A 27,347-nucleotide genomic window follows, 5' to 3' on the forward strand; every position below is an offset into this window, starting at 1 on the left:
GGCGCGCAGCAGGAGTGGGGGGAAGTGTGAGCGAGTCGTGCGCGGAGTGACAACACCTTATGCGTAGAACAAGAGTGTAACGGTGTCGAAGGGAAGAGAATGCGGAGCTGTCCAGCCGTCAAGAAATAAATAATAGAGAAGACACGAACTAAGATCGTCGTCGAAGTGGTTTATTACACTATGATGGTATGTGCTTTATAAATTGAAGTTATTATTCAATACATTAACAGTACAGGTTGTACTGTACTCTATTCCAATGGTAAATGAGCCATAGCTTTTATAGCTCAACGTTATAGGAGTTTGAAATCATTTAACCTGCAACACACAGACGCACAATATTCGCTCACTTTCATAGAGAGAGAATGATTCAGAGCTGCAAGGAATCGTGGACAAGCGGGAGCTGATGCCTACAAATACTAAAGCTCTGCAGTCCTCTATATATCAAAGTGTTATTGATCAATTTGTAATGCGAGCCAGGAATGAGGGGGCGGAGTCTGGGTCACGTGAGGAGAAGGAGGAGTCAGGGTCACGTGGGGGAGAGGATTTAGGGGAAGAACCGGAAGGGGTCGAGAAGGAGTAGAAACAGGAGGAGGCCACGCTGGGCCGTGGCGAGAGAGTGGCGAGATTGCCACGTGGTGGAAGGCCGCGGCACCGTCAGCCAGCGGCACCGTCAGCCAGCGGCGTACGTGGGCACAGCAGAGCTAGTGGGTGAGAGCGAGTGGAGTGTGGGAAGCTAGCCGGGAGCGAAGGCTAGCAGGGTGTGCGGGGCACGCCGAGCAGCGGTGTGGCTGCAGAGCGGAGCAGCGGTGTGGCTGCGGAGCGGAGCAGCGGTGTGGCTGCGGAGCGGAGAAGCGGTGTGGCTGCAGGGTGCGCGGAGGAGGTGGCACGAGTCTGAGCGAGGACCCGAATAAAGGACAACAGAGATCAACACTGTGAAGGAGTCATTTTATTACAAATTTAAGAGTGTTTATATATGGGAGGAAACCGGAGCACTGGGAGAAGACCCATATGAAATGTTGGTAAATTCACTGGGACACCCTGTGGAATAGCGACAGTTTGATATTAAGAGCCAAAATCAATTTTTTCGCAAAAGAGAATTTATTGATGATGATGGTCTCCTGATTTTTCCGCCCAGGAATTTCCACCCGGTGTCACGAGAGCATTCATTGTCTCGATCCCGCGATGTTATGGACGAGCAAAGGCCATGGAAGTTTGGCTCGATAGCTCGGAGCTCAGCGACGACCACAGCTGGTTCCTCAACGAAGTCCTGCTGTACGACATCGAGCAGCACACCACGTAGGTGGCCTCATCAGCGGGGTGCAGGGCGGGGTACAAAGATGGAAAAGGTTTGGAAGGATCCAGTGTCGTTTTGGGAGTGAACATTGAAGCTATGAAAAATAAAAATAGGTTTTGCCCTTCCTACCAGTAAAATGCCTGTTGACATGTTCAAACACCAAATAATTACTTATTGCAAGGAATAAAGTCTGCATTAACCACACGTACTTGTGGCAAAGACATGCAAACATGCTGTGATAACATATCCATTGTCTTTGTAATTGATTGGCCTACACCAGAGACAGCCTTCTTTATGGCCCTGTCTCACCAGTATCAGACCAGAGAACACCAAAAAGTGAACAATACAAAGAAACATTGGAACCTGACTGCATCGTTCCAGAAGGAACTCGGGAAAAGTCTAGCGGCCGGGAGCCCATGTACAATAATACCCAGATTTACGCCTTCCCGTTCTACGTACTTCGGCAATAACGTACTCAACTTGTCGATACCCAATCCCGTTTTACGTACTGTGGTACATTGGCGTAATGTATTCGTAATTTATTAACTTGACCACTCGGAACCACGTTGTTTACACTGCATGCACCAGGAGACACGCAAGCGTTGGCGTCCCTGACTGGCTGTCGTCTCTTTCATGTGTACACGTACTCTCAATATTTTTTCCCCCCACATACCGTATTGATGGCGACTATGTTTATACAAGTGTAAACTATTTTATATGATAAAAAAAACTAATAATACATATAGTATAATAGACAAGGTAATATATCTTTATATATCAACAATATACACTTTTTAAACCAATGGTTGTAGAGTATAGATGCACAATAGGTAACTGAACATCCTTTCTTTAGGTTTTGTACCACGAGTTCTTGTGTGTAGTGTGTCAATAGTGCATGACGAACCGAGGCATAGTTACTAAATTTCAAATTGTATTCTAGATCGAGTTATTGTCCTTTCTGTCACTGTTAAGCACTTAAAAAAACATCCGCTTTGGTGTCTTTTAAAATATATTGAAGGAATTGCATTGCAGAGAAAATGTATCCTAACTCCTCACTCTCCCATATAAAAAAATGTAGCAACCAACACAGGCCACCTGCGTTTCGCATGGTTGTCTACGTGCGGTATGAAAGAAGTTCAACATACATACATGCCTTTGGTGGGCAGTTATCTTAATATGTAAATGCTCAGTAATTTATGTCCACTCTAATTCAAAGTGAATTTCAATAAATAAATTACTATTTTTGTCACGAGAGTAAAGCCTAGCCAGCTGGACAAACAGCGAGAAGCACTGTTTCGGGTATCCGAAAAGTCCAGTTTGAAGATAAACGTAATTGTAAACAATACTACAATAAAGCGTAATATAAAATGCGTGTAAAAAGTTGTAAGATAAAACGTAAAAAACATTTATGTTCCTTAAAGGCTAGGAGATAAATAAACATACCAAAATACAAAAACTACTGTGACATATATTGCCTGTGTAGTGCAGTGCACGGTTATGTTCTCACCACTGCTCTGCGCAGATTTTTTTTCTGCAAAGTGAGAAGAGAGAGAAGTACCTCGGTGAACGGAGCCTCTTGGCGTGAAGCTCCATTAGAACCAAATGATATATCTTCAGAAATTATGCAAAGTGAATAAGAAGAGTAAATGTTTAACGCCGCTCGTACCCTGTAAACACAGCCGAGTGAAGTTGTCTCAGTTGTTAGCAGCCAAATAGCGAAATGCTTATTGGCGAGCCTCCCTCGTGTTGGTAACATATTATTGTGTTCTTTGCTGTGATCAAGGGACTGTGTTACCCCCATAATGTAATCCAAAGACCAGCTAGCGCGCGTGACCTTCGCTGGGCTAAACGTGCAACATAAATCCATCGTTTTGGAAATGAAACGCAGATCATAAGGAGGGCAGAGGCCGGGGAAACGAAAAGTTAAGTGGCGCGTTCGTTAGGGTTAGCGCAGTCCATCCTAAAGATCGTTTTAAAGCAAGAAGACAAAGTAACAGCTACCGCGCAGCAATATTTTCCTATTGCACCCCCTTCTCTAAGGTCATGGAACGCATCCCAATCCCTCACTGTTATATCTACCTCTAGTAAACGAAGTTTATGAAATGGACGATGACGTCATTGAACCCCTTGCTCTTCGTTAACCGAGGTGTTACTATAATGAGTTGACACAAAAGTGCATCACCGGATCATCTGACGCTGCAGGTTCTTCTTTATCTTCAATGCGTGGCTCTCGGTCCTGTATGGCGATGGAAGCCTCTCTCGGCGCACGGACTCTGCGCCGGGACACAGCATCACAAGTTGGTCACGGCTGCTCACGCAGTCTTTCAAGAAACACTTCTCTGACGACTTCCTATGGTAGGCAGGGGTGGGAAAGCAAAAAAAGGAACGACTGCTGGATGTGGCCTGCACCACCCCAAATCACCACTCTAGGGCTGGATCATACCAACTCAGCCTGAGCGCAAGGGGGGCGGAGGACATGAGCATTGCCTTATAAGTTAGGAATTTTTTACTGCTTCTGGGCAATTATCAGAAATAATAAAGCATTGTTAGATATATATTCCTTATGTATATCCCTACGTAGTATTTGGGAGATCCAGAACGTGATGGACAGAGAATCGCACATGACCTAGATAGAGATATAGATGTACACTACCCACTGCTGCTGTTCCTGGTTCCTTCTACAATGATGCAGTTTGGTTAAAAAGTTCACTTCCACTGCCACATTCTGGCTCTTAATTTTTGTAAAGGTATATAGCTCCTTAAACAGTGGCATTGATACGAAAAAATATAGAGGCAAGAATACAGGTGTTAAAATCTTTAAACACCAAATAGAGACCAGTTATCAAAATGCATCAAGTCTACATTAACCACACAGCATGCTTTGAGTAAAACATGCAAATAACCATGCTCTAGTATGAATGTATGCATTGTCCTTGAAACTGATTGGATTAAATCAGAGACAGCCTCCTTCATGGCCTTTTCTGAACACTGTTGTTAGCATTATGACTGCATTATGACTGCAGGTATTGTGGTCTATGCAAACATGACTCCTTGTAAAAAGGTGTCAGTTTTGTTGCCAGATAGAAGGGTAAAAAAACAATTACCATATTTTTTACTGGCAAATGAGGTTCCAATGGTGTAAATGCTTACCCTGAGCTTTCATACTCTGATGGTGCATTGTCTGAGTTGTGCGCCTTTTGGTATCATCTGGTCCAACCCATGTGAGATTGGGTTTTAGGAAAGTTGTCTCGGGTGTGGACCAATCAACTTCAAGGACAGTGCACATTATCAGAGTTATGTTTTTGTTTGCATTATGACTGCAGGTATTGTGGTCTATGCAAACATGACTCCTTGTAAAAAAGGTGTCAGCTCTGTTGCCAGATAGATAGAAGGGTAAAAATAAATTATCACTGTTGTTAGACCAAAGAACACGAAATGGCAAACAGCACAAACTCAATGCAAATATTTTAGCTGGAAAGCGTAAAACTTTTTTCATTTTCTTGATACTGGCATAAAGGGTCCCACACATAAAGAATGGGGTTATTAAAAGTGGTGGTGTAGATATGGTGACAGGAGGCCAGGTGGGAGTGTATAATGACGGGTTGCGGTTGGCCTGGTCGCAGCTGGGGGCCGCTGGTAGGGAGTACAAGTAGGATGGGCAAAGGGAGACGAGATGGGGGTTGTTTGATGGGAGGAACGGAAGCTGCAAGTTGTTATAGTGAAGATGGTTGCTCTGGATGCTGCAGTGGGAGATGGTTCCAGTGGAGGGGAGCGAGAGAGGCGGAGGAGCTAGAGAGCGAGACTGGGCATAGCCGGGCGAGGGATGCACAGAGAGGGGCCGTAGAGACAGGGAGCATAAAGGACGACATGGGACAGAGTCAGATAGACTGGAGTGAGAAGTTGACACAGACAGGGATCCAGCGGAGTTGGGAGAGTAGAGCAGAAGTGTGAGAATCCTTCTGGCCCATTTCCATCCCCGTGGTAGGGGCCCCACAGGGGTGACGTGCAAGCCGTCCCTCGCTACTCCTTCAGCAAATCCCATTATTTATAAATTTATATTTCTAATTTATTTACTTTGCCATACTGTGTTCAACTACCACACTGGAGGTTCAAAAATAAATTGTAAACGCGCTCCCATCGTTTATTTTCCTAAGTTATTATTATAACATTGTTCAATTCAAGATATGTACGAACTCTCATTCATTGCATCGTCAGCAGCGCTGCTTGTCACTGGCCGCTTGCCGTGTTTTGACCTCTAATTCTCCATCGTAATGACAACGATTGCCTCGATTGTGCTGTCGGTGACATTTCCCGATGCGATTTGCCATTTCGATCTCTCGCAGTGCATTACAATCCTCTGTTTTAGAGAGTGGCCCATTGAAACAGATATATAAGAAAATCCCTGCTGAGTTCCATTCACGTGACCTTTCCCTTTAACCCTTTGTGTAAAAGATTGGCCCACGGAAGCGGATATCACAGCGCAATCTCTGAGAATAGCTTCACTCGACCTCTGGTCCACACAGCAGAGGGCAGAATATTCATCACCGAATAGTCAAAACAGTCGAAATTTTTATAAATTGAGGACAAAACCAAATTTAAGTGATTGGCGTGGTTGTATGCGGTCATTGATGACCGCGTGTTTGCTTGCGTGCGTGTGCGGGTCTGCGTGTGCGTGCCTGTGTGTGTGTGCGTTCCCGCTGGCAGGAACTCGTGCACAATGCGCATCAGCAAGGACAACTTCACACGAACCCAGCGCCTCTCCTGTTGCGTGTCCCTGCTCTTCCTCGTCATGATCACCAACGCCATGTGGTTCACGGTGGAGCGCGGCAGCAGTGCCACCGCCCTCCTGGGCAACGTGTTCATCGCGATCGTCAACAGCCTCATCGAGATCCCCGTCAGCATCCTCATCATCTTCATCTTTCGGCGACAGCGGCCGGCGGGCGAGCGGGCGGGCGGCGAGGGACTGCCGCGCTGGACCATCTACGTGGCATGGGCCCTCGTCTTCCTCATCATCGTGACGAGCGGCTTTTTCACCGTCCTCTACAGCATGGAGTGGGGGCCCGAGAAGGCCAACCGCTGGCTCGTGCTCTTCCTGATGTCAAGCAGCGTCTCCCTGTGTCTGGTGCAGCCCATTAAGGTTCGTGTGAACCTTTGTAGGGGTTTGCCTCTCACTCTCCCATCCAATGTGATGCTTAATCGAAGTCCTATTCCCTCAACCTCCGGGGCCCCGCCTCCCACCCTGCGAGCGATGCTCAACTGTGAACCGCATCCTTACTTCTCGCAGGGAGGGTGTGTGCACAACTGCTGCATAGACGGACGATTAAATAATCTCTGACGTGTGGCTGCGTAGCAGCAAAGCGATCATGTCTTGCTGTGTTCATTCTCAGGACTGCGCGGAATCAAACAATGACTATCTCATTCTGAACGAAGACGTCTATTTACGATTGCTTCGCAACATCTGTATGAAATAATAATTCATCTGATACTTATTGTTGTTCTGTTGTGTATGCCAATACGTTCAGGAGCTAGATGGCAATGCCTGTTAGCCATGACGAGAGGGGTTTAGGAAAGTTCGTGTAGTTTTGCTGTTCCTCCTCCATTGAAGGAGTGCAGACCACAGTGGTTTACCATATGGTCCATAGTTTGGGTTTCATGGCCACAATCACACTCGTGTGGCTTGTCTTGAATGTATATCTTTATATATCTACGAGCCTCTATCTCTGTGTCTCTATGGGTTTACTATATGGCCCATAGTTTTTGTTGAATGGGCAAAATCGCACAAACGTGGGTTGTCTGTAATGTATATCTATGCGTCTCATATCACTGAGTGTCTGTATCAATGTATCTCCTATGGATTTCGATTTAAAGCTTTCGTGACTGCAGGGATTCATCTTCTTGGTTCTTTCGGTAAAGTCACGTAGAAGGGAAGTAATAAAATAATAAAAATAAAACATAATAAAACAATTCTCACGACGTTTCGGCCACAACGCAAGCAGCCGTCCTCAGGCGAAGAATGAAACACCCCAAGCTTGGAGCATATATTTAAGCTGGGTTAGAGGGGGGGAGGTGGGAAGAAGAGCGCCTAAACAAAATAATTTGCATATCAAGAGGAATTCAGCATATGGAAAATGTGTAGGAGGTGGGCGGAGGGGGGGGTTCCAAATCAATACTATGCCCGTGCATTATGCAGGATTAGCAGCATCAAAGGGGGGGGGGGGGGAGCATTAACAAAGGAAAGGAATGTTAATAGTATGTAGCTGTAGTTACTAAACAACCACGTAAAAAACTACAGTATAAACTGCATAACAAACTAAAGTATAAACTACATAGCATCATCAGTAAACTTACTATACTCTACAATAAGCTGAGTTACTAACAGTAAGTAATACATAAAAAAAATTCTACATTGTAAAAAATTATATAATATGCTTCCATCTAAACTTTATTCTCTTACATCACACGCGTCTATACCGTACTATATACTTCCATAGGCAAAACCAACATTAAATTACATACTGTATTGCTATAAACCACCCTATACCTTATACATTTTTAATATAACACTATGTATTATTCTACCCACCCTAATGTGTATCAAAATGGTTTATTACGTCCTTCCAGTGATTGCTAAGCCAGAATCCATCTTCTCGGTTAAAATTGTCTCTGTGTTTGTAAATGTGGATCGCCTCATGAACGAATCTCTCATGATAGCCAGATGGCTTGCAGAGAACCTCTGTCTTGGAGAAGTCAATGTCATGTGAGCCCACTGAGTTGTAACAGTGATCTGCCACGGCTGAGGTGTTTGTCCTACCGTGTTTCAGGTCAGCTTTATGTTCACGGATGCGGTCCGAGACATGTCGTTTGGTTTCCCCAATGTAACTGCTACCACAGAGGCAACTTAGTTTGTAGACACCAGGGTACTGTATGTCTGGAACCACATCTTTTACAGACGGTACCAGATCACGGATTTTATGTACTGTGTTGAATCGGACCTGGATCTTGTGTTTAATCAGGATTTTGGAGATCTTTTTTGTGACCCCAGCAATGTAGGGTAAGGTGATGGTCTTGAAAGGCTCCTCAACAGGATCCTTCTTGATGGTTGGAGTGATGGCTTTGCGGATTGTGTAGTCGGAGTAACCATTAGCCTTAAGAGCTTGGCGTACGTGTTTGAGTTCACTGGAAATGTGTTCATGGTCGGAGATGCATTGGGCTCTATGATATAGAGTCTTGATGAGGGAATTCTTCTGGGATGGATGGTGGTGGGAATCCGGTTTTAGATAAGCATCCGTGTGGGTGGCTTTCCTGTAGACAGAGTGGCTCATTGAACCATCAGGTCTCCTTTTGATTAGGACATCCAAAAAGGGTAGCTTGCCATCATTTTCGACTTCCATGGTGAATCTGATGGCTGGGTGTATGGAATTGATGTGGTCGAGAAATTGGTCTAGAGCAGGCCGGCCATGTGGCCAGATGACAAAAGTGTCGTCTACGTATCTCTTCCATAAGGTCGGGCGTAGAGTGGCAGTCTGGATGGCGTCCGTCTCAAATTTCTCCATGAAGATGTTGGCTACAACCGGAGATAAGGGGGAGCCCATTGGGGTGCCCTCAATTTGCTTGTAGAAGGTTCCATTCCAGGTGAAGTATGTATTGGTTAAGCAGTGTCTCACCAGGGGGGGTACCCCAGCATTCAGTCCTTGATGAACCAAGTCTTCAATGATTGCGATGGTGTCAGGCACAGGCACCTTGGTGAACAAGGAAACCACATCAAAACTGACAAGCAGGTCGTCTGGGGACAGGGCAATCCCCTTGATTGTTGATACCAGGTCAGTAGAGTTTAGTACTGCAGAGGTGGTTTTTCCAGTGAAAGGCCGTAGGATTTCGGACAAAAAACGAGCCAGTTTGTAAGTGGGGGAGTTGATAGTAGAGACAATGGGACGAAGAGGTGTATCTTCTTTATGTATCTTTGGCAAGCCGTACAATCTTGGTGGCCTGGCTGCAGAAGGTTTCAACGAGAACTGTTTGGTCTGATCAATTAATGCGGTTGAAGCAGAAATGATGTTGTTGGTTTTGGAGACGAGGCTGTTGGTGGGGTCTCTTTTTATTTTTGTATAGCTGCCATCGTTGAGTAGTTCTTGAATTTTGTTGTTGTATTCTATTTTGTCCATGATGACAGTGGCATTGCCTTTGTCGGCTGAGAGGATGACAATGTCATCCCTCTTTTTTAATTGAGCTAATTCAAAACGCTCATCTTTGCTGATGTTGCTAGCTGGCATCTTAGCGTTTTTGAGGGTTACAGAGATTTCCGATCTTGCTACGTCTGCAGCGATGTGACTCAAGCCCTTGAGAGCTACATCTACTCGAGCAATTATATCATTAACTGGTATGTGTCTAGGTGTGACTGCAAAGTTTAGTCCTTTAGCTAAAATGGATTTCAAACCTTCAGAAATAGGACTGTTACTGCGATTAATTACGACTTTGTTAACATCTAGCTTTTCAATGTGTGGGTCCGGTTTCTTGTTTGAGAGGCGGTTGAATTTGGAAACCAAGTTGTCCTTACATTTAGTCGACATAGCGGCAGCTGAAGAGGCAGTCATTTTTTCCACATGTTCCCAATCCGATGTGGACATTGTTGCACTCAAAGATAAGTGTGATTTGTAGAGTGTCTTGTCTAACTGATCTAGTTCGGTGTGCGTAAGTCTGATTTTCTCTGAGATAAGAGCTAAGCTAGTTCTAGACAGAATTCGTTTCGCATTAGAAGAAGTTACAGCAGCAGATGTTAGTGTAAATGCGTTCGGTATTACCTTAGAGTCGCGGCATCTCTTCAGAAAGGTGAGAGACTCGATTAGCTGAGCCTTCTTGTCCCGGAGCTTGTTGAAGGATCTCAAAGTTATGTGGAAACCCTCCCCGTAGAGGCGGTTAAATTTCGATTTAAAGCTTTCGTGACTGCAGGGATTCATCTTCTTGGTTCTTTCGGTAAAGTCACGTAGAAGGGAAGTAATAAAATAATAAAAATAAAACATAATAAAACAATTCTCACGACGTTTCGGCCACAACGCAAGCAGCCGTCCTCAGGCGAAGAATGAAACACCCCAAGCTTGGAGCGTATATTTAAGCTGGGTTAGAGGGGGGGAGGTGGGAAGAAGAGCGCCTAAACAAAATAATTTGCATATCAAGAGGAATTCAGCATATGGAAAATGTGTAGGAGGTGGGCGGAGGGGGGGGTTCCAAATCAATACTATGCCCGTGCATTATGCAGGATTAGCAGCATCAAAGGGGGGGGGGGGAGGGGGGGAGCATTAACAAAGGAAAGGAATGTTAATAGTATGTAGCTGTAGTTACTAAACAACCACGTAAAAAACTACAGTATAAACTGCATAACAAACTAAAGTATAAACTACATAGCATCATCAGTAAACTTACTATACTCTACAATAAGCTGAGTTACTAACAGTAAGTAATACATAAAAAAATTCTACGTTGTAAAAAATTCTATAATATGCTTCCATCTAAACTTTATTCTCTTACATCACACGCGTCTATACCGTACTATATACTTCCGTAGGCAAAACCAACATTAAATTACATACTGTATTGCTATAAACCACCCTATACCTTATACATTTTTAATATAACACTATGTATTATTCTACCCACCCTAATGTGTATCAAAATGGTTTATTACGTCCTTCCAGTGATTGCTAAGCCAGAATCCATCTTCTCGGTTAAAATTGTCTCTGTGTTTGTAAATGTGGATCGCCTCATGAACGAATCTCTCATGATAGCCAGATGGCTTGCAGAGAACCTCTGTCTTGGAGAAGGCAATGTCATGTGAGCCCACTGAGTTGTAACAGTGATCTGCAGTACTAAACTCTACTGACCTGGTATCAACAATCAATGGGATTGCCCTGTCCCCAGACGACCTGCTTGTCAGTTTTGATGTGGTTTCCTTGTTCACCAAGGTGCCTGTGCCTGACACCATCGCAATCATTGAAGACTTGGTTCATCAAGGACTGAATGCTGGGGTACCCCCCCTGGTGAGACACTGCTTAACCAATACATACTTCACCTGGAATGGAACCTTCTACAAGCAAATTGAGGGCACCCCAATGGGCTCCCCCTTATCTCCGGTTGTAGCCAACATCTTCATGGAGAAATTTGAGACGGACGCCATCCAGACTGCCACTCTACGCCCGACCTTATGGAAGAGGTACGTAGACGACACTTTTGTCATCTGGCCACATGGCCGGCCTGCTCTAGACCAATTTCTCGACCACATCAATTCCATACACCCAGCCATCAGATTCACCATGGAAGTCGAAAATGACGGCAAGCTACCCTTTTTGGATGTCCTAATCAAAAGGAGACCTGATGGTTCAATGAGCCACTCTGTCTACAGGAAAGCCACCCACACGGATGCTTATCTAAAACCGGATTCCCACCACCATCCATCCCAGAAGAATTCCCTCATCAAGACTCTATATCATAGAGCCCAATGCATCTCCGACCATGAACACATTTCCAGTGAACTCAAACACGTACGCCAAGCTCTTAAGGCTAATGGTTACTCCGACTACACAATCCGCAAAGCCATCACTCCAACCATCAAGAAGGATCCTGTTGAGGAGCCTTTCAAGACCATCACCTTACCCTACATTGCTGGGGTCACAAAAAAGATCTCCAAAATCCTGATTAAACACAAGATCCAGGTCCGATTCAACACAGTACATAAAATCCGTGATCTGGTACCGTCTGTAAAAGATGTGGTTCCAGACATACAGTACCCTGGTGTCTACAAACTAAGTTGCCTCTGTGGTAGCAGTTACATTGGGGAAACCAAACGACATGTCTCGGACCGCATCCGTAAACATAAAGCTGACCTGAAACACGGTAGGACAAACACCTCAGCCGTGGCAGATCACTGTTACAACTCAGTGGGCTCACATGACATTGACTTCTCCAAGACAGAGGTTCTCTGCAAGCCATCTGGCTATCATGAGAGATTCGTTCATGAGGCGATCCACATTTACAAACACAGAGTCAATTTTAACCGAGAAGATGGATTCTGGCTTAGCAATCACTGGAAGGACGTAATAAACCATTTTGATACACATTAGGGTGGGTAGAATAATACATAGTGTTATATTAAAAATGTATAAGGTATAGGGTGGTTTATAGCAATACAGTATGTAATTTAATGTTGGTTTTGCCTATGGAAGTATATAGTACGGTATAGACGCGTGTGATGTAAGAGAATAAAGTTTAGATGGAAGCATATTATATAATTTTTTACAACGTAGAATTTTTTATGTATTACTTACTGTTAGTAACTCAGCTTATTGTAGAGTATAGTAAGTTTACTGATGATGCTATGTAGTTTATACTTTAGTTTGTTATGCAGTTTATACTGTAGTTTTTTACGTGGTTTAGTAACTACAGCTACATACTATTAACATTCCTTTCCTTTGTTAATGTTCCCCCCCTCCCCCCCCCCCCCCTTTGATGCTGCTAATCCTGCATAATGCACGGGCATAGTATTGATTTGGAACCCTCCGCCCACCTCCTACACATTTTCCATATGCTGAATTCCTCTTGATATGCAAATTATTTTGTTTAGGCGCTCTTCTTCCCACCTCCCCCCCTCTAACCCTGCTTAAATATACGCTCCAAGCTTGGGGTGTATCATTCTTCGCCTGAGGACGGCTGCTTGCGTTGTGGCCGAAACGTCGTGAGAATTGTTTTATTATGTTTTATTTTTATTATTTTATTACTTCCCTTCTACGTGACTTTACCGAAAGAACCAAGAAGATATCTCCTATGGGTCGCTATGCGTCTCTATCTAGCTCCATTTGTCGCTATGTATCGCTATGGCTCGCTATGCTATGTATATCTATGGGTCGCTATGTATCTCTCTATCGTTCGCTTTGTATTTCTATGCGTCTTAATGTATCTCAATGGGACTCAATGAGTGCATCTTTTTGAGCATTTACCAGTATGAGTATGTATCTCTGAGTTTTTTATCTCTAGATTGTATCGCTATGAGTCTGTCTCCATGTATCTCAATGGGTTTCTATGTATCCATGTCTCTATGGGTTTTACTATATGGTCCATAGTTTGAGTTGCATGGCCACAATTGCACTGCTGTGGCTCGTCTTTCATTGTCTATTCATGAAGGAGAAGTGCACGCATCGGCCTGTTGATGTTCCAATGCGGCTAATGGTTCCACCAGTGTCTTTGACGAATGTCAAAGCCGGGAGGTTGCGATGTTTAAGTCTCGAATTACCTGGTTATTGTGGATGTCACTCTTCGTTGTTGTCAGCGTGCAACTTCCCACTGCTGGATGAAGGCCTTCCTCCATTCCCTTGCATTTTTTCCCTCGGTTCCTTCCTGTCCAGTCGTGGCCTCCGAACTCTATGATTTTGTCTCTCACTGCTATCTGCTGCACCATCTTCCTCCGATTCCTTCACCTGTTCAGCATCCGCGTTGTCGTTAACTCTGTCTATCTTTTGTCAGCTGTTCTCACCATGTGTCCTGCCTCTTTCCACCATTACTAAAGGTTCACTCGCCACTTTGAAATCGTTATTTTAGAAACATTCTTAAAAAAAAAAGATTTCAGGGCCACACCGTGTATATTATTCATTACAGTCTCAAACGATGATTCATTCCATCTCTCTGGCCTCTCTAGCTCTCTTCTATGAAGAAGGCTCACTGCCGAAAACATCACCTCATATTTAATGTTCCTGTTGAAGGCGGAGTTCACAAAGGATGTGTTGAGTTTTCTAGCGCCATTTACGATTGCTCCCTAGGTTCGCTTCGCCCTGCCTGCAGCCCAGAATGCAGCCCATCTCGCTCGGTCTAAGAAGCCAAACAGGCTTTTCGAGCCTGGACAGTGACAGTGCTTATATGCCCCCGCGTCTGTGGCCGCCACCTTCGTTCACCAAACCGCAGCGACCGGCAGGGTGAAGTATGTTCAACTAGCCCCTGCGAGCCGCACGGCATGGGGGGTGGTCTTTTATCCAGCGGAGGATTGAATAAAGAGTTTCGAACGGACAACACATGGGCTTTGTTACACGATTCGCACAAATTGCATCACTGAAGTAAAGTAAAAGGAAATCTCAAGAGGAGAATGACAATCTTGATTTGAAGCTTTCGTGACTGCAGGAATCCATACTCTTTGGCTCTTTCGGTAACGTCACGTAGGTAGAAAAAATAATAGATCATTGACGTTTCGATCGCAACACAAGTAACCATCTTCAGGTGAATAAGTATAACCAGTAAAAACAAAGTTTTTCACTATAAATCCTTTATATGCGTGGCGGCGAGAATCCTCTCGTCCTCTGGCTTGAGATGGCTGTCACCTATGGGTCAGATGATTGCATTGCACCATTAAGCAATTGGTAATTAAATATAATACTTTTGTCACGCACAACGAGTCTGTGTGGAAAATGTCAGCTCGATTGGATCACGGGAAGTGGGTTAAAAAACGACCGAAAGATTTGCACGGTCCTAAGCAAGCAAGCGAACTTAATATAAAGGATTTAATAAAGGATTTAAAATATATTCGCCTGTGGAGGACGCGGGGATCGATCCCGCGACTTTTGTCATGGGAAGCGAGGGCGCTACCAACTGCGCTACTCCGCCAGGGCCTGTGGTGGTGTTACGCTCTGGGCTCCTACACTGTGACGTTCAGCCAAAGCCATGAATGAGTTCTATTTGAATAAATGTAAAAAAATATATTTGCCTGTGGAGGACGCGGGGATCGATCCCGCGACCTTTGGCATGGGAAGCGAGGGCGCTACCAACTGCGCTACTCCGCCACGGCCTGTGGAGGTGTTATGCTCTGGGCTCCTACACTGTGACGTTAAGCTAAAGCCATTAATGAGTTCTATTTGAATAAATGTTAAATACATTTTGTTTGCCTAAAAAGTGTACAATTTTGGGGAAAAAATTTCACGGACAATAATTGTCTTGCACAACGAGTCTGTGTGCAAAATGTCAGCTCGATTGGATCACGGGAAGTGGGTTAAAAAACGACCGAAAGATTTGCACGGTCCTAAGTAAGCAAGCGAACTTAATATAAAGATTTAAAAAGAGGGGGAATCTGCTGATGCAGGCTGTTTATAAAGGTTGAGAGATGGGCGGGACAGCTCATCTCAATGTAGGAGCGAGCAGGAGAGAGCGAGTAGGAGAGAGAAATTTGCTTGTAAATGTAAGGAGAATGACACTTGATTGATTTTTGTTTTCAGGTATCAATTTTGGCACTCAAATGTCTCATCACGTCAAGGAGCAAGGAAAGCTATGGTGAAATGGAGATGCAGCTATTTCTGGACGAGTGGCACCCGGAAGAGATAAAAGCACATCACTCGTGGAGCAACGAATCCAGCGGGTCTGGTGAGCGGCGTTTTAATAAGGGAATCACTCAACACAACCTCTATGCCGCGTCTCCTCGTGAAAGTGAGGAAAGCCGCTGAGCTCTCCGCCGCATCTTCGCACCGCACCGCCCGTGGATCTCCACCACATCCGAGGTGGAACTGAATCTCAATCTGGTTCTTGAAGAGCTATCCACTCTGGCAGAGTCATTATTTCATTGTCATTTAGTGATATTTTCATCAGATACAGAACTCTTGTATCATCCGCTGCAGAACTGGAGGAGCCAAAACATTAATGCAAGGAATACATATAACATATATAATAGGCGACGTTTTGGGCAATGGCCCTTCACAGCGCATAAAGAGCCATTTCCCTAAAAGTTACATACTAAATAAAGTATCTATTTTAGGCCGCGTAGTGTTGCTATCGACACGGAACGTACTGCATTATTGTAAATTTTACTCGTGCACTGCTGCCAACACAGCAGCAGCAGCGGCAAAGAACCCTTTGTTGGAGATGGGACGAGGGTCCTGTACTGGATGAGATAATTCATTCTAAATTAAATTCAATTCAGTTTCAATTCAGCTCTCCCAGGACGTGGAATGAAATGTTGGACATCGATATGAACAACGCGTTGTGCAACCCGAAAGTGGAAACGGGTCAAAGAGCTCCTCACAAACACAAACCGCGAGCACAGACACGCAGCAGTCGTTAATTTGCGTCATCAGCCGATTGGCCTTTCTGACCAATACCTCAATCGTAGGGGCCTTTGTCAATCCACTTCTGGACGAGGGTGGCCTTTCCACCACGTGCACGTCGTGCGTGGAGTTATATAGCTCTATACTCTTTGGTTCTTTCGGTAAATTCACGTAGGTATAAAATAAAATGAATTAAATCATGACGTTTCGGGCACAACACAAGCGTACTTTATCAGGTGGGACAACCACAGCAAGAAACAATTGCTGAAGTGGGAAAAAGGGCTGCTGTGACAAGAGCCTATATAGGTAAGAGTGGGGGGAGGAGCCAGGGAGGAGAGATAGAGAGGGGGGGGTGTGGGGTCGGGGAGGTGGAGACGTTGCTAGGGGGATTAGGAAACGAACAAGAACAAAATGCCGGGGGGGGGGGAAGTGGGCGAGGCTGAGAGTGGAAAACTGAAATAGCTGGAGATGCGGAAATGAAGGCAACACTATAAAGCAGTTAAGGTTTTACCTGGTTAATAATATCCTTTTAATGATTGCTCAATTTGTATCCATCTTCTCGGTTGAAGTTATGTCTATGTTTATATATCTGGAAGGCTTCATGAACAAACCTTTGATAGTAGCCCGACGGTTTGCAGAGTACCTTGGTCTCGGAAAAAGAACAATATCATGAGAGCCCACAGCATTATAGCAATTGTCAGCCAAAGCGGAGGTATTCGTTCTGCCATGTTTCAGATCTGACTTCTGCTCGTGAACACGGTACGAGCTATGTCGTTTCGTTTCCCCAGTGTAACACCCCCCACAGGTGCAACTTAGTTTGTAGACTCCAGGATATTGCATGTCAGTCTATGTGACTATGTGACTATATATACCTATGTGACTTTACCGAAAGAACCAAAGAATATAGAGCTATATAACCCCACGCACGACGTGCACGTGTCGTCAGAGATTGGCACGAGGTCTTCCTCGCAACAAGGAACAAGCTTAGGTTATTGGTAAATGGGCGAATAGCATCAACGATTTAATCACAGTCGGCGGCCTCGAAATGAACCCAGGATCTTGGTGCTGCCATCTCAGGACTTTGACCTCTGAGCCACCCCGGCCACCCTCCAGGTGTCTCCTTAAATCCCCATTAGGCCAACGAACAAAATTCCTTTGCGTTTCGCTCAGTATTTTCCTGACGATGCCTTCTCCATGGGACGATGATGCTGCAGCTCCTGTATTGCCTACCATCGAGACCGGGAGTGCTGCCGCCACCGTCGAACTCCAGCGCAGGATTTTAAAGCGCAGACAGATGTCCTCCTTTCTGCTGGACACTGTGGTACACCTGTGCTACGTGGTGGTGCTGCTGGCCGTGGCCTATGGTGCCAGCGGCGGCAACACCCGTGAGGCCTTCCTCGTCAAGGATTCCCTGGAAAAGATGATTTCCATGACGGACTTGGACAAGGTCAGGCTGCGCTTTCGTTGTTGAATAACATTTACATCACTCTCTCTTGTCCAAATTTGTTCCAAAAGTGCCATCGGTGCACCATCACGAGTCGTCGTTTTTGCTGCCATTGTTGTTACTGGCCTGTATCCTCCCACTACTAGGCAGAGGCCTTCCCTTCCAGTTTTCTTCCATTCCTCCCTTTCCTTCGTTGGTGCTGCCCAACAGTGGCTTGAGATAAAGCATCGATTCGGAACTCTCACGCAGAACTACTTCTGAGATCCGCGGAAAGAGATTTCACATATCTACTTCTGAGATCCCTACAAGTGTCCTGTATAATTCACGTAAGGGGGGGCATTTATTTGAACAGAAAGACTCTTTAAGATGTTACATTGAGATGGCCGTGTGGCAAAAGAGAATCATAATGGCCATGTCACTGCCCTCAGATGACCATGCTAAGACCCCACAAGCAAATTTGCATCAGCCACGATCTATCCACTGCTGGATAACGGTATCCCCAAGTTGTCGCCATCTATCGTGGTTTTCTCGATGCAACATTCCATCTGTCTGTTGCAAATGAGATGATTTAATCGCTCCATCTCCACGGTGAATGTCTTCCAGGGCTATCCCTCTCCTTTGGCTAACACCCGTCGTTAGTTTTTCCTTCACCGTCACTATTATTTGCCTTACTTACATTCTCCGATCCATGCATGTGTTTCTGTATGGCACTCGGTGTAATCACAAGCACCATGTCTCCATCTGCTTCTTTACACACCTGCGTTCCACCTTCGCACATCAGTATCCGTGCGTCTCTTCCATGTGTTGTGTCTTATGCACAGGTCACATTGGGTCATATAAAATAAAAACACGTATGCATCCTCCCGTAATTTACTCAGCTTCTCAAGGATAAACAAGCTCTGTTGAGTTGGCGGCAACATTACTGAAGCATCTACACCAGGCTAGGTGCACCTTGAATCTATGTCAAAGTGTACATGGGCTTGGAGACAGAGCCCAGGTGTTATGAGTTAACCGGCTGGGTTGGCTGGCATTTGAGATACAGTGAGAGAAAAAAGTATTTGATCCCCTGCTGATTTTGTACGTTTGCCCACTGACAAAGAAATGATCAGTCTATAATTTTAATGGTAGGTTTATTTGAACAGTGAGAGACAGAATAACAACAACAAAATCCAGAAAAACGCATGTCAAAATGTTATAAATTGATTTGAATTTTAATGAGGGAAATAAGTATTTGACCCCTCTGCAAAACATGACTTAGCACTTGGTGGCAAAACTCTTGTTGGCAATCACAGAGGTCAGACGTTTCATGTAGTTGACCACCAGGTTTGCACACATCTCAGGAGGGATTTTGTCCCACTCCTCTTTGCAGATCCTCTCCAAGTCATTAAGGTTTCGAAGCTGACGTTTGGCAACTCTAACCTTCAGCTCCCTCCACACATTTTCTATGGGATTAAGGTTTGGAGACTGGCTAGGCCACTCCAGGACCTTAATGTGCTTCTTCTTGAGCCACTCCTTTGTTGCCTTGGCCGTGTGTTTTGGGTCATTGTCATGCTGGAATACCCATCCATGACCCATTTTCAATGCCCTGGCTGAGGAAAGGAGGTTCTCACCCAAGATTTGACGGTACATGGCCCCGTCCATCGTCCCTTTGATGCGGTGAAGTTGTCCTGTCCCCTTAGCAGAATAACACCCCCGAAGCATAATGTTTCCACCTCCATATTTGACGGTGGGGATGGTGTTCTTGGGGTCATAGGCAGCATTCCTCCTCCTCCTCCAAACACGGCGAGTTGAGTTGATGCCAAAGAGCTCCATTTTGGTCTCATCTGACCACAACACTTTCACCCAGTTGTCCTCTGAATCATTCAGATGTTCATTGGCAAACTTCAGATGGGCATGTATATGTGCTTTCTTGAGCAGGGGATCCTTGCGGGCGCTGCAGGATTTCAGTCCTTCACGGCGTAGTGTGTTACCAACTGTTTTCTTGGTGACTATGGTCCCAGCTGCCTTGAGATCATTGACAAGATCCTCCCGTGTAGTTCTGGGCTGATTCCTCACAGTTCTCATGATCATTGCAACTCCACGAGGTGAGATCTTGCATGGAGCCCCTGGCAGAGGGAGATTGACAGTTATTTTGTGTTTCTTCCATTTGCGAATAATCGCACCAACTGTTGTCACCTTCTCACCAAGCTGCTTGGCGATGGTCTTGTAGCCCATTCCAGCCTTGTGTAGGTCTACAATATTGTCCCTGACATCCTTGGAGAGCTCTTTGGTCTTGGCCATGGTGGAGAGTTTGTAATCTGATTTAGTGATTGCTTCTGTGAACAGGTGTCTTTTATACAGGTGTAATAATCCTTCCAGAGACGGCTTCGGAATCGGTCCTTTTATTTTCCACTCCACAATACACTTGCTCACTCACTCTCCGTTGCTGGCAGACAACGGAGAGAGGACAGACCCCGCACTAAGTCCCCACCGCGCACGTGGCAACCCCAGCCCCCGTCCGCGCGTGACCCTGCTCTCATCAGTTCCAGTCTGCTCACGATCGTTCCCCTCCACTCGCTCTTAATACCTTCGTCACGTGGTTCCCCCAGCCAATCGTACATGGACAGCTTCGACCATTCTCGATGGTTCCCTGTCAATCCCGGGACCACGCCCCTCATCCGGCTCCCCATTGGCTGGGGCCCCAAATGGCTAGGCCAATCACTCCTGATGACCTGTCGTGATGACGCATGGGCCATGGTCCCTATCTCAACCCTTATTGGCTACAAGCAGGACCGGCAAGCCAATCCCCACGTGAACCCTCTATGGCTGTTATTACATCACCCCCCCCCCCCCCCCCCCCCCGGTGAAAAAATTTAGCCATCTCGGCTGGGAAAAGGGTGAAGAACCAATTCCGCAACATCTTATTAGGGCACCAAGGTGTGTTTAACAATTTGAGGGTGAACCGGCGTTCCCGCGCCTAACAACATTTAAAACAGTCACCCATAATAATAAAAAAAATCACAACATACATTAGGGCTCCCCTGCAGCGCGGTAACGACAGGGAATCAGCGAAACGATCAAACGTTAACGAAACGGAAGAGATTTCGACCGCGTACGCGACGCGGGACCCTCTCCGCTCCCAGCGCAAGGTCGCTTTGCTTCCGGATGGATAGGAGGTGGCAGGCTCGAAGAAGAAGTCGGTTGGTGGTGCTTGGTAACGTCCAGGGCGGGCCCCGTTGGAGGGGGGGCAGCGGGGGCTTCCTCAGCCCTCAGAACCTGTTCATCTGCAGGAGGCACAACACAATCCCCCCTGGGATCAACGGGCGTGTCCAGCGGCGTAGTCGGCCCAGCAGAACCCGGCAGGTCAGCTATTGGGGATGAAGGACCGACACACGCGTCAACATAGGGTTTAAGTCGCGAGGAATGAACATACCACCGACGTTTGCCGTATTGAACGCGGATACTTTGCGAGTTTCGAACGTCTACAAGCGTCACAGGCCCCCGCCATGGCCTGTGCAGTTTAGGGGATGTGCCCGCTGGTACCTGGGGGCAGTGGAGCCACGCCAGGTCTCCCACTGACCAAGGCATGCGAGTATGCGATCGACGCGCGTACCGTTCGTTTCTTGCCTGAGCACGGGCCGTCGCACACCGGGCAGCCTCTCGCGCTTCCGTTACTCGTTCAAGCGAGTCACGCACGTGGTCAGGCAGGGAGCGGGATGGTTGTTTACTCGGCGTACCCAGTTGTACATCGATGGGTGGAACATTTTCACGGCCATACATAAAAAAAAACGGTGAGTATCCCATGGACGTGTGCGGAACCATGCGGTATGCCGCCAAGACGCCTGGTATGTGCAAGTCCCAATCGGTTTGCTTTTCACTGACCGCGTGACAAAGCATAGCGGAAAGGGTACGATTGAATCGTTCCACCATACCATCTGTTTGTGGATGGTATGGGGAGGTGCGAACTTTCTTTGTACCTAGCGCGTCACAAACTTCCCTAAGCAATTTAGAGGAGAAATTCCGGCCTTGATCTGTGAGCAGCCTTTCAGGTGCCCCCTTGTCCATGACATACCCGTTCAAGAAAGCGTCGGTGATGGACGCTGCCGTTTGGTCGGGCAGAGGCCAGGCCATCGGCCATCGAGAAAAATATTCCACCCCGACCAGAAGGTATTTATTGCCCCTAGCCGACGGGGGAAACGGCCCCAGAATGTCGAGAGCCACTAATTCGTTAATACGGGACACTTCAATGGAACGCAACGGTGGTACATAGCGGCTCCGAGGCGGCTTCCTTTTCGCACAGTCATGGCACGAGCGGACAAAATCATTGATGTCCGCCGTCATACCGGCCCAGAAAAAATCCTTTTGCATCGCGGCCACAGTCTTTTGGACGCCAAGGTGCATCAACTTATCAGCGTGCAGAGCACGGAGCAGGTCGTAGCGCAGCGAAGTAGGCACCACCAAGCGTGGTCGGTCAGACACCCCATCGGTACACATTAGCAATCCCGACTTACCCCGGAACATCTGCCACTTCCAGCCCGCCAATTGCGATTTCTGTTTCCCAACCAATTTACGTAGTGGAGACAGCGAGGCATCGGCCTCCTGCTCGCGCAACCAGACCGCGTGCGGCAGCTGTAAGGTGTCATCGGTGTCCACCGACACCTGCTGGTCCTCCTCTTTCGCTTTCGCCCCTGTGTCGTCCTCATTCGCTATCGCCCCCATAACCGGGCAGGGCGACGTGGGCGGTGTGGCGCAGCGGTGCGTGCCCGTCAGGCAAGTGCACGGAGGAACGGGTGGCAGCCTCGAGAGCGCATCAGCGTTCGCATGACGGGCTCCCTTTCGGTACGTTATATCGAAGGAAAATTCCTGTAACGATTCCAACCACCGGGCCAATTGGCCTGACGGCTGATCCAATTTGAGGGAATATTGCAAAGCCGCATGATCAGTGCGGACCAGGAATTTTCGTCCATACAGGTACGGTCGGTACAATCGAACAAAATGGACAATTGCCAAAAGTTCCCGCCTTGTCACGCAATATCGCGTTTCCGCAGGGGACAGAACCCTGCTGCCATACGCCACCACTCTCTCAACCCCATCCTTACGTTGCGACAAAACGGCCCCAATGCCGATATAACTAGCATCCGTATCAAGGATGAACGGCTGTGAAAAATCTGGGTAATCTAACGTAGGCGCCGTGGCGAGGTGGTCCCGAAGTGCCATAAAGGAACTTTCTTCCTCCGCCCCCCATTTAAACCTTTGATTTTTGCCAGTCAGAACGTGTAATGGTTTTGCCAACGTCGCAAAGTTCTTAACGAAGCGGCGATAATAGGAAGCGAATCCAATAAACCGCCGAACATCACCCACCGAAGTGGGTGTGGGCCACTCACGTACACACTTCGTTTTCAGAGGGTCAGTGGATACGCCGTCCGAACTGACAATATGACCCAGATAACGGACGGACTGTTGCAGGAGGTGGCATTTCTTCGGTTTAAACTTAAGGTCAGCCGCCCGCATTCTTTGAAAAACTGTCTCAAGGCGTTGGAGGTGTTTCTCGAACGTGCGGCTAAAGACAATTATATCGTCTAGATATATGAGGCACGTTTCCCACTGCAGTCCCGCCAACACCAACTCCATGAGCCGCTGAAACGTGGCCGGAGCCGCGTTCAGGCCCATCGGCAACCGATTAAATTCAAAGAGGCCTTGCGGCGTGCGGAATGCCGTTTTGGGTTTTGACTCATCATCGAGGGGAAGCTGCCAGAAGCCCGAGGACAGGTCAAGGGTGGAAAAGAATTTAGCACCCGATAAAGCATCCAATGAGTCATCCATCCTCGGTAAGGGGTACGCGTCCGCTACCGAGATTTTGTTCAACCGGCGGAAATCAACGCAAAACCTCGTACCACCATCTTTTTTCTTAACCAAAACGACGGGTGCGCCCCAAGGACTATTGGATGGCGAGATAATATCCGCCGCCAGCAATTCATCTACCGCCCCACGCACGTGTTCCCTTTCCGCCGGGCTCATGCGGTGAGGGTGCATACAGACAGGTGGCGATGCACCGGTTTCAATATGGTGCCGGTTTCAATGGACAAAAGCGATGTGCGTCCGAGGTCCAAATCATTCCTGCTGAATACATCAGCGTACTGCAGCAACAGCGAACGCAAGGTGTTCCTATGTTCATTTGACAAGGAAGAATTCTCTCCGCATAAATCCGCGATCCAGCGTTCTTGTGAACGATCATGCGGAGACCCATCAGCAGGCATCCGAGCACGCGGCGGTTTTTCACAAGAGGCGAAATCGGTAGTGGCGTGAGTCAGCACCGATCCCTCCGGAACAACAACGCGATCAGGTCCCCCATTCAAGACCTGTATGAAAGGTGCCTGACCTGGGCGCACAATCGTTTGTGCCGCCGCCAAAGAAAAGGATTTAGATACGGAATTCGATGGGGATAATAGCACGCCTTTCGCCCCCCTTCCCATTTGAAGCGGTTTTCGGTAACGTAGCGGAATGAGCATTTGCGCTCCCGATGGAACTTCCACCGTAGCCGCAACTACAGCAGTAACTGCGTTACCTGTAGGCGCCTTGGCCAGCAGGGAAGGCAGGAACGCCATCCTACGACCCCCCGGCATTTCCAAACAGTCCTGGTCGACCCGTATTCGCAACGGCATCCGGCGTAGGAAATCCGTCCCCAACAAGCATGGAACAGCTAGCGAGCGAGAAATTAACACAGGTCCTGCGGCGGTAATATTTCCGATAGCGATGCGCACATCCACCTGTCCGCAGATACCCATGCTCCCCCCATTGGCGGCAACACACGCATCATTAACCTTGCGTATTCTCGACGCAGGAATGGACAACAAATGAAAAATTACATCCGAAATGATGGTAGCCGATGCGCCAGTGTCCACCAAGATACGGACGTCAACGCCGTCGATGGTACCACGTACCGTCGACGAGCCCGACGCCGCAGCCACAATCCTGCGAGCCAATTTCTTCCACTGTGTAGCAGAGCGTGTCAATGGAGCAGGAGAAGTAAAATCGGCCTTAGGAGTGTAAGAATGAGTGCGAGTGGATGAGTGATGTGACACGACCTGCCGGGTGTCCGATTTGTGCCGACTCGCCCGAGGTTGTTGCAGTTCCGCGGCAGGTAGAGGAGATGGATGTCCCCTTGGCGGAGAAGGCGACAGCAGAGGTCGGCAGCGGCAGTCACGGGCGAAGTGGCCCCGTCTGCCACACTTAAAACACGCGGCCGACGTCGGCCGGTGGTCGGACGACCCGGCCCTCGCACGCGGTCGGGCCGTGTAGTCATCCCGCTGGTCACGCAGCCGCCGGCCCGGAATCCTACGCGGGACAGCAGCAGCCAGCATGTCGTCGTCGCCCGAGTCGTCGGAGCAGTGGACAACCAGTCGCGGAGACCACCCCAGAGGCGGCCCGTCGATCTCGGGTTTCCCCGTCCACGCCGCCATCTGGTCCCACCGCTTGAGATTAAACTTGGCGTCCAGGCAGCGCGCCACCCACCGCGATGAAAGCGGTTCGTGGCCGCACACTGGTAGAGAGATGTTGAGCTCCTGAGACAACTCCAGCATGCGGGAAAGGATGAGTGGATCCAAATGCTCGGCCGTTGCGTCGGGGTAGGCGGCCATGGCCATCGCCATCAACGCCCCCCGATAGGCCAACGGCGATTCCTCCGGTGCCCGGCGACGCGACATAAATTTTCTGGTGGCCGATGTCGGCGGGTCGTAAAATTCTGCCATCTCTGTGAACGCATCCTGCAGTGTCTTCTTCTTGGACGCCGGAATGGAGCGGAAGACTCCCAGAGACACATCATCGAGCAGCGTAGGTAGCGCTCCCAGCGCTTTTTCCTCCGTCCAGTTGACGGATCTAAAAGCCGACTCGAAGCGCCACGTAAAAGCACTCCAATCGCCCCCGGTGATAAATTCTTTTATTTGTGGAAGGCGATGTCCGCGGTGGCAGGCGCGTGCCGCGGGCGTCTCCGGCCACCGTTCCCGCTCCCCGCTCGGAACAGACAAAATGGCGTCCGGCGGCCGCGTGGTAACAGGCGCGCCCAAAATGGCGGCCGACGACTCCGGCGCAGCCGCCCCACCCAAGACGACGGCGTCCTCCCGCGTGGCAGGAGCAATGGCGGGTCCCGTTTCCATAGCAGGACCCCTTCCCGCGGCGTCCAGCTGATCGGCGATCTGGCGACCCACGGCTGGTGAGGACGCCACCGCGGTCACCAGGCTTAGCAGAATTGCGCGCAAAGACTCAATCTGCTCCGCCATCAGCCGCCATTCGTCTCTCGGTCCTGCGGCGGTCGCATCTTCCCGCGGTCGACGCTGAGAGGCGTCGAGGCGAGCGTCGTCAGTCGGCGGCACCAGGGCTGTAGCTCCCAACAGCTCATCTTCCTCCATCTCGGCCTCTTCCTCCGACAGAGGCACGGGCAGGTTCTTTTTTCTGAGGTGTTTAGACATCTTGACGATCGTCCAAACAGTCGCAGAATTACTTCTGACACCAGTGTAATAATCCTTCCAGAGACGGCTTCGGAATCGGTCCTTTTATTTTCCACTCCACAATACACTTGCTCACTCACTCTCCGTTGCTGGCAGACAACGGAGAGAGGACAGACTCCGCACTAAGTCCCCACCGCGCACGTGGCAACCCCAGCCCCCATCCGCGCGTGACCCTGCTCTCGTCAGTTCCAGTCTGCTCACGATCGTTCCCCTCCACTCGCTCTTAATACCTTCGTCACGTGGTTCCCCCAGCCAATCGTACATGGACAGCTTCGACCATTCTCGATGGTTCCCTGTCAATCCCGGGACCACGCCCCTCATCCGGCTCCCCATTGGCTGGGGCCCCGAATGGCTAGGCCAATCACTCCTGATGACCTGTCGTGATGACGCATGGGCCATGGTCCCTATCTCAACCCTTATTGGCTACAAGCAGGACCGGCAAGCCAAACCCCACGTGAACCCTCTATGGCTGTTATTACACAGGTAACAAGCTGAGATTAGGAGCACTCCCTTTAAGAGTGTGCTCCTAATCTCAGCTCGTTACCTGTGTAGGGGTCTTACGGAGGGAATATGTGTCGAGCTGATATGTATGGGATCCAACGGGAAACTAGCACAGTGGGCGGGGCTACGTCAGTGCACGGGCAGGTGCCCTCTACGACGTCCGCGCTTCGGACGTTACGATCCCCCGGGGCCCCACCCCTCAGGGAGGGGGATGTATAAAAGGGGAATGTATCGGGGGGCTAGGGGGAGTTGGGTTAGCTAAGAAGAGAAGACGGAAGACGTCCCAGATAGAGCCCTGGTCTCCCCCTGCTACGCCGTCCTTGTCAGGACCGCGCAGGCTCGAGCCAGTGGCGTGGTGCCAGAGCCAGGGTTGGTCTGGACTCTGAGTACCGGGCCCGACTGACCAGTGTCGGGCCAAGATAGCCTCCCCTAGTCCACGAGAGGAGGACTCTGAGGCAGGCTAGGGTTAGCTAGGAGAGGTGTCCCCAGAAAGACGGGTGAGGGGGCCGATACCCCCTCAAGTGTGTATGTCACGACGGTTGTTGTAATAAAACTCAGTGTGC

General features: G+C 48.2%; 1 protein-coding gene across 1 annotated transcript in view; it reads left to right on the forward strand.

Annotated features, from left to right (window-relative positions):
* LOC144735478 (uncharacterized) overlaps nucleotides 1–27,347 on the forward strand; it is a 123,713-nt gene that overhangs the window by 81,950 nt on the left and 14,416 nt on the right. Inside the window, exons 13-17 of the mRNA XM_078617878.1 lie at nucleotides 1,136–1,296; nucleotides 3,497–3,649; nucleotides 5,999–6,431; nucleotides 15,535–15,679; nucleotides 17,571–17,803. Coding sequence (XP_078474004.1) covers nucleotides 1,136–1,296; nucleotides 3,497–3,649; nucleotides 5,999–6,431; nucleotides 15,535–15,679; nucleotides 17,571–17,803 — 1,125 coding nt within the window. The remainder of the gene's footprint in view (nucleotides 1–1,135; nucleotides 1,297–3,496; nucleotides 3,650–5,998; nucleotides 6,432–15,534; nucleotides 15,680–17,570; nucleotides 17,804–27,347) is intronic.

Source organism: Lampetra planeri, chromosome 55 (genome assembly GCF_965212315.1).
Source record: "Lampetra planeri chromosome 55, kcLamPlan1.2.h2, whole genome shotgun sequence".
Lineage (NCBI taxonomy): Eukaryota > Metazoa > Chordata > Hyperoartia > Petromyzontiformes > Petromyzontidae > Lampetra > Lampetra planeri.